The sequence below is a fragment of the Vitis riparia genome, chromosome 1 (genome assembly GCF_004353265.1).
Source record: "Vitis riparia cultivar Riparia Gloire de Montpellier isolate 1030 chromosome 1, EGFV_Vit.rip_1.0, whole genome shotgun sequence".
In the NCBI taxonomy this organism is placed as follows: domain Eukaryota; kingdom Viridiplantae; phylum Streptophyta; class Magnoliopsida; order Vitales; family Vitaceae; genus Vitis; species Vitis riparia.
Window position 1 is genome coordinate 3,130,265 of NC_048431.1, and position 7,781 is coordinate 3,138,045.

At 38.4% G+C, this 7,781-nt stretch overlaps 1 protein-coding gene across 1 annotated transcript; it reads left to right on the forward strand.

The window, feature by feature from the left end:
- Nucleotides 1-266: 266 nt before the first annotated feature.
- LOC117916812 (alpha-xylosidase 1) lies at nt 267-4,744 on the forward strand. Its single transcript, XM_034832996.1, has 3 exons — nt 267-510; nt 603-1,285; nt 2,588-4,744. Exons 1-3 carry the CDS (start codon nt 299-301, stop codon nt 4,465-4,467), a joined length of 2,775 nt encoding a protein of 924 aa, XP_034688887.1. The 5' UTR covers nt 267-298; the 3' UTR covers nt 4,468-4,744.
- Nucleotides 4,745-7,781: the final 3,037 nt, after the last annotated feature.

Genomic DNA, 7,781 nt, shown 5'->3' on the forward strand with positions numbered 1-7,781 from the left:
AAGATATTAAAATACGTCCTGAGGTTACGAAATGCATGATGAGATGGAAATCAACGGCGGAGAAGAAGAAGAAGAAGATTGAACTCACTGCCATGATGAATTGGGACCCACTTAGTGCGGGAAAGGCTAGATAGGAGGTGGGACCCATGGACATCATCATGAGTCACGACGTCCAGAAGACCAATTGATGATACACCTTACATGTATGGGATGGCTTCTTTCTCTCTCTCTGGCCTCGATATATAAAGGCAAGTACAGTCCCCAGAAGAGCACTCAGCGGTTCCCTGTTTTTCCAGGCATGGCTTCCTCTTATCTTCTACTTGTGGTTTCGATTCTATGCATCTATGGAGGATGCGGCGCGTTGGCGGCAATTCCTGCAAAGATTGGCAAAGGGTATCGTCTGATATCCATTGAAGAGACTCCTAATGGAGGTCTTCTGGGCCATCTTCAAGTCAAGCAAAAGAACAACATCTACGGTGCCGATATCCCACATTTGCAGCTCCATGTCAAGTAGGCTTACCGTGCTCCATTTCTTTTGTTTTTTTGTTTTGGTCTTTGTCTTTATGTTTATTTATTTAATATTATGGTTTGTGATCTTTCAGGCATGAGACGCAAGATCGTTTGAGGGTGCACATCACCGACGCAGAGAAGCAGAGATGGGAAGTTCCGTACGATCTGTTGCCCAGAGAGAAGCCTCTACCATTGAGACAGGCCATTGGAAGATCAAGGAAAACTCTATCAACAGCTACTGACTACCCGGGTTCTGAGCTCATATTCAGCTACACTACAGACCCATTTGGGTTTGCAGTGAGAAGAAAATCCACCGGCGAAACCCTTTTCAATACGACTTCCGATGACTCAGACCCGTATGGTAATATGGTGTTTAAGGACCAGTACCTCGAAATTTCCACCAAATTGCCTAAAGATGCCTCACTGTACGGGTTGGGGGAGAACACTCAACCGCATGGAATCAAACTGTATCCAAATGATCCCTATACTCTGTATACAACAGATATATCGGCCATTAATCTAAATGCAGATCTGTACGGGTCTCATCCAGTGTACATGGATCTCAGGAACACCGGTGGGAAAGCTTATGCACACTCGGTCTTGTTGCTGAACAGCAACGGGATGGATGTGTTCTACAAGGGAAGTTCATTGACATACAAGGTGATTGGGGGTGTCTTTGATTTCTACTTCTTTGGTGGTCCAACGCCACTATCTGTTGTTGATCAGTACACTAGCTTGGTGGGTAGGCCTGCTCCAATGCCCTACTGGTCTCTAGGTATCATCCTCTTTCCCTCTTCCCCTCTCTTTACTTATTCTTTCGCTCCATTATTCTTTTATTTTTGGAATATTTCAGCCTTACAATAATTTTTTTCCCTTTCCAGTCTAGGATCCCTTTAATTTTAGATGTGATACTAACTTTGATATGAAAGGACAACAATGCCCCTGTCAGAATTTTTGGTTCACACATGGTGAAATCCTTGTGCCCTTTCTCTGGCACTTTTCACGTGTTTTAGTTCAATTTATCACCGTCAATTGAATTTTTTTTTTTTAATGATTTGTAGAATGATTCACTGGCCTGTTAGAATTTTGGTCCATAGATTGTTGTTATATGTATCATATCATATGGTCTACTATAATATGATACGATATAGTGGACTATTGTCTAGTGTTTTTACCGATAGAATAATCTTTCTTTAGTGAAGAAGGAGTTGAAGGGAATTAAAGACCGTCTATTGTGGCAAAATTCTGATTGATGTGAATACACATGATTTTGTTGGATACAGATATTTTGTTCCATATTAATATAAGTTGGTGGGTGGGTCCTCCTTTTATTTATTGCATTATAATGATTAAGCTCATGTTCTTTGCCTTAATCCTGTGATTCCTCATAAATACCTTAAAATTCTTTTGTCTTTAATATATAATCTCCAAATCAAGCTCTTAGGCCTACATAAAGATATGTCCATGCTTCAAAAGTTCAAGCCAAGGTCATTATTTAATCTCATCCTTGACGTTTTGTGCTTTTTCCCTTGACTTTAAAAGCTAAAGATCTTGAACCCTTGTACTCTCCTTTGATAAAGCAACAGGTAGACCCCTCCCCCAAAAGCAAAATTTGTGAACATTTTCACAATATATTGATGCTCTAAATATCACTCCACCTCTTTGAGGTGGAAAATTAATGAGCACTATCGCATCTTTATCATGATGCTACAATACAATTTGATAATGCCCCACTTGATGCTAGCACTAGAAGGGACAAATTTGTATCTGGGCCAATACCATATTGCTGGCATATCTTGAGAGTGTATATGTGTGTTGGGTTATTGATGACCCTCTTGCATTATGTCGGTGGAAGACTGGATTGGATCAGAAGCAAGGACACTGTTGCCTACCACCTATGTTTAATTTTACAGGGTGTTAATGCTCTGTTCTACTCTTGGTTCATAGTCTTTCAACTGTTTGGGCTTTTCTTGTATCAGGCATGGTTCTAAAAGACATCTTGTGGTTGAAATTGGTCGTCTAGAAATCCTTATTTTGAGAAAATGACCAACAGTTTTTATTTTTTGTGGTGTTATAGGATTCCACCAATGTAGATGGGGTTACCATAATCTATCTGTAGTTGAAGATGTGGTTGAGAACTACAAAAAGGCTCAAATCCCGCTTGATGTGATATGGAATGATGATGATCATATGGATGGGCACAAGGACTTCACTCTCAACCCTGTCAACTACCCTCGCCCAAAGCTGTTGGAGTTCCTGAACAAAATACATGATCGGGGCATGAAGTACATTGTTATCATTGACCCTGGAATTGGTGTGAATTCAACCTATGGTGTGTATCAAAGAGGTATGGCCAATGATGTTTTTATCAAGTATGATGGTGAACCCTTCTTAGCTCAAGTCTGGCCTGGGCCTGTTTACTTCCCTGACTTCCTTAACCCAAAAACTGTTTCATGGTGGGGTGATGAAATTCGGCGGTTCCATGAACTTGTTCCTGTTGATGGTCTTTGGATTGATATGAATGAGGCTTCGAATTTCTGTAGTGGGAAGTGCACAATCCCAAAGGGTAAGGTGTGCCCCAGTGGAACTGGACCTGGGTGGATATGTTGCTTGGATTGCAAGAACATAACAAAAACAAGATGGGACGACCCACCTTATAAGATCAACGCTTCAGGATTGGAGGTTCCGATTGGGTACAAAACCATAGCCACCAGTGCAGTTCACTACAATGGGGTTTTGGAGTATGATGCACATAGTCTCTATGGTTTCTCTCAATCCATTGCGACCCATAAGGGCCTCCAAGGGCTTGAGGGCAAACGCCCCTTCATATTATCCCGCTCTACTTATGTTGGGTCAGGCAAATATGCTGCCCATTGGACGGGTGACAATAAGGGCACTTGGGATGATATAAAGTATTCGATTTCTACTATGCTGAACTTTGGTATATTTGGGGTGCCAATGGTTGGTTCAGACATCTGTGGATTCTATCCAGCACCCACAGAGGAGCTTTGCAACAGATGGATTGAGCTAGGTGCTTTCTACCCTTTCTCAAGGGATCATGCAAACTACTATTCCCCAAGACAGGAGCTTTATCAATGGGACTCGGTGGCTAAGTCTGCTCGAAATGCTCTGGGAATGAGGTACAAGCTCCTTCCATATCTGTACACATTGAACTATGAGGCACATATCAGTGGTGCCCCAATTGCCAGGCCGCTTTTCTTCACATTCCCAACTTTCTCCAAGTGTTATGAGGTGAGCACCCAGTTCTTGCTAGGTAGCAGTATCTTGGTGTCTCCAGTGCTTGACAAGGGGAAAACCAAGGTCAATGCTCTCTTTCCTCCTGGTACCTGGTACAATTTATTTGATTTGAAGGAGACCATTGTATCAGAGGGTGACTACCGCTCTCTAGATGCACCATTACATGTGATCAATGTTCATGTGTACCAAAATACCATACTCCCAATGCAGCAGGGTGGACTGATTTCGAAGGAAGCCAGGATGACACCCTTCACTCTCATTGTAACCTTCCCGGCAGGAGCAACTGCGGGACATGCTGAAGGGAAACTCTACCTTGATGATGATGAGCTCCCTGAAATGACTCTTGGAAATGGATTTTCCACATATGTTGATTTACATGCAACTGTGGAGAATAAAATGGTGAAGGTATGGTCAGATGTTGCGGAGGGCAAATATGCTTTGGAGAAGGGTTGGACCATAGAGAAGATAACAGTGTTGGGATTGAGTGGAAGCGGAGAGTCATTTGCTCTCGAGGTTGATGGAATTTCAGTGTCAGATGTCTCCCATGTACAGCTTACTGCATCTGAACAGCATGTAGCCACTGATAAGTTAGAAGATGGAGTAGATACGAGGAAGAGCATGATGATAGAAATTCAGGGATTGGACCTGCCAGTAGGGAAAAACTTTGCCATGTCCTGGAAAATGGGCGTCCATGGTTAAGGTCCCTGCCTTTTTAGATTTGCTTGTTTAGTATTTTTCCTTTTTCTTTTTTTTGTTTTCAAATTTTCTTTCTTCAATTGTTGATGCTTTTGGTGCTTCACATTTGTGTTGCTGGAGATGAGATGGGCGAAGAATGCTCTCCATTTCCCATGCACACAAGCAGGGATGATGAGGACTTGACTCTCTTGCTTTGCTTTAGGCTTTCTTTGAATCTCTAGGCTTGTAGCTTCAATGCAGTTTTATAATGTTATGAATCTTTGAGATCTATCTTGCCTTCTTCACACTTTTGTTGAAGTTTGTTCTCAGTTTGGTACATTTTTTCATTAAAAATCTCAGCCACATTTTCGAGGAAACATTGTTAAAATTTTCAACATAAATGGGCTTTTGTGTTGGTCCAAATTTGGTTTATCAGAACCAAACTCGATGGGCCTCTCATGCTTGGGCTTCAACCAGCTTATAAGTCGCAAGCCCATTGCAATGGACCCTTGAAGAAATGAGCTAATATTAAAGGTTCCAAAGGTTAACCTATAATGCCAAAGAGTTAAATTACCTACTGGGCCAAACTCGATAACATTTTGGGTCAAGCCGAATTTACTTGGGCCTAATCTGACATGGGCCCAGCCCATGCAATCAAGAATTTCTTATGTTAATTATGAAACGAGCCGGAAAGTTGTGCTTCAGGCAAGCGGTTTAACCAGGGTTTTTTTATTTTTATTTTTATTTTTAGAATTAACTTTTTGAAAGATATAAAAAAAATAAAAAATCATGGATGTTAATTACTATAAAAAAGAATCTTAAAATGTGACCTCGATTATAAAAATTAAAACTGAAAAATATTTACATTGTCTCATTGTAAAAACAGTAAAGGTGGGGCCCATCCAATCGCCATCTTGAAAGTCAACTTGCTATGAATTAAGAAGTAAGTATTAAAAGTTTAAACTGTTATTTTAATCCAAGTGGGATAATGCAGTAAAAATGTACATTAAAGTAATTTCACTAAAACCTGAAACGTTTTTAGAACTAAAGCAAATCACATCGGCGTTAACATCCTTGATTAATACCGGTCAAATGAATAATTAAATACCTTTTATTAAACATATAAATACTTCAAGCTCATTATTATCAACATTTTGTTTTCAAAACAACATATAGAATTGAAGGGGGGGAAAATAAATGGGAGAAACTAAATACTATCACTCGCCCCAAAAAGAAACATCTCGTTTCGTTATCTACGCTGACAGCTGACGTGTCAGAGTACAGGGACACGTCATCGGTAGTCCTCCCACACAAAAGCAAAAAAAAAAAAAAAGGAAAATTACGCCGTTGGCAGCTTCGGCGCAATTACAGTGACCCCACCTCAGACATTTTCAGTTTCATTTCTGCTCATCAATACCCCCACCAGTTGGTCGACACTTGTCTCTTTGCCACTTACGTGTCACGCTCTCCCTCGCCGTAGGCCCAGAACCTGGGTGTTTGGCGGGAAAAATAGGGCTGTGCATTCCACGTCAGCGCTTTTGGCGGGAAATCAAAGCGACCCGATCGGTCCACTCACCTCTAGTGGCGTAACCCACTGGGCTTTCTCGATGGTCAATATTTTTATGCATGACCTCAGCGAGTTTTCATGTATGCATGGACGGATATGCCATCTCATGCATGCATGGAGATACATGGGTGATGGCCATCACCCATAGGTGTAAGTCACGTGACCCACGATCATAATAAATATCTTCCAGACAGGGACTCCCACTCTCGCTGCAATTCATAAACCTACTTGGTGTACGGAAATGTTGGGATGTGGGACAGCTTTAGTGCTACTTTGCTGAGCTGGCGAATTGCCAACCGTTGGTTCTACATGTCTTCGAGTCAAGCAAACATGATCACGTGCAGGGTCTGCTCTTCATAAAACTTCTCCCACTTTAGAACTTTAGGCAATTTATTTAAGCCGATGCCCTCCAAACTTCCTTTCCTCTCGTGCGACCAAATTATTACTTATTACTGCCATATGATATAAAGATTGATTCAGCATCTTTTTCAAAACATATGAAAATTGCTCTACTTTTCTTATCCCCAAATTGTTCACGGTTTTAAAATATTCTATGGGAGATACCCAAAACGAAAACTCATAAAAATATATAGGAGTTATTCATTTTCAGAGATGAAATATCGATAATTACAAATATATTGGTAATTTGATTTTATCGAGATATATTTACGATATATCAGAGTATATATAGAATATATAAGGAAGATATATCAGATTCGGGATATATTTGAAATATATCAGACATGTAGGGGATATATAGGATATATTAGGATGATATATCGGACTTGTGATATATCGGTAAATATTTTGAAAAAAAAATATTGATAGACTTAAAATTAATCAAAATTTATAAAAATATAAGAAAATAATTTGATATATATATATATATATGGTTTATCATATTTGATAATAATATTATATGCGTCGATAAAAAAATATGTATTTTATAAGTATATATTTATTATTAAATATATTTAATATTATTTCATAATAATATTGTGATATTTGATTATAATATATTTAATTTTAAAATATATTTAATATTAAATTTATGATACATTAATTATATTAAGTGACATAAAATAAATAATGATATATGTATAATTTTTTAATATTTAATTAATCCATTAATAATACTAAAAAACACTATGAAGAAAATTATGATAATAATTTTTATATATTTTTATAATTAATTAAATAAAATAATTTTCATTTAATCATATGTTGGTGAAATATAATTAGCAAGGAATAAACTTTCCCCCTAAATCAAAGGCAAACATTTATGAGCTTGTTTGGAGCAGGCGTCGTTTTTGGGGAGCTTTGACTGGATTGGGGGTGCCCCCTTTTTTTTTTATGAGAGCTTTGATTGGAGTGGTTGGAACGGGTGCCGTTTTTGAGAGGTTTGATTGGAGCAGGGGGGCGTCAATTTTTTTGGAAAAATCGACAAAAAAAACATCGAATATCACTGAAAAATCGACAATAAATTGCTATCTCAACTGATTTTCCAAATAAATCGCCAATTAATAGGTTGTCACTGAAATTTCGCAATTTTATATAATGCTTCTTTGGCGGACTTTTCTCAATAGTACGGTAATTTTAAAAAATTATTATAGTAGAAGAAGTTATTACAAATATATAGTAGTTTTTACCACCTAGGAGAAAGGGTGAACGTATAAATTTTTTTGTTAACCAAAATCCTCTTTTGAAAAGAGGATTTTATTTTTATTTAAAAATTAAATAAAAATTCAAAAAGGAAATCGTCTTTTGAAGA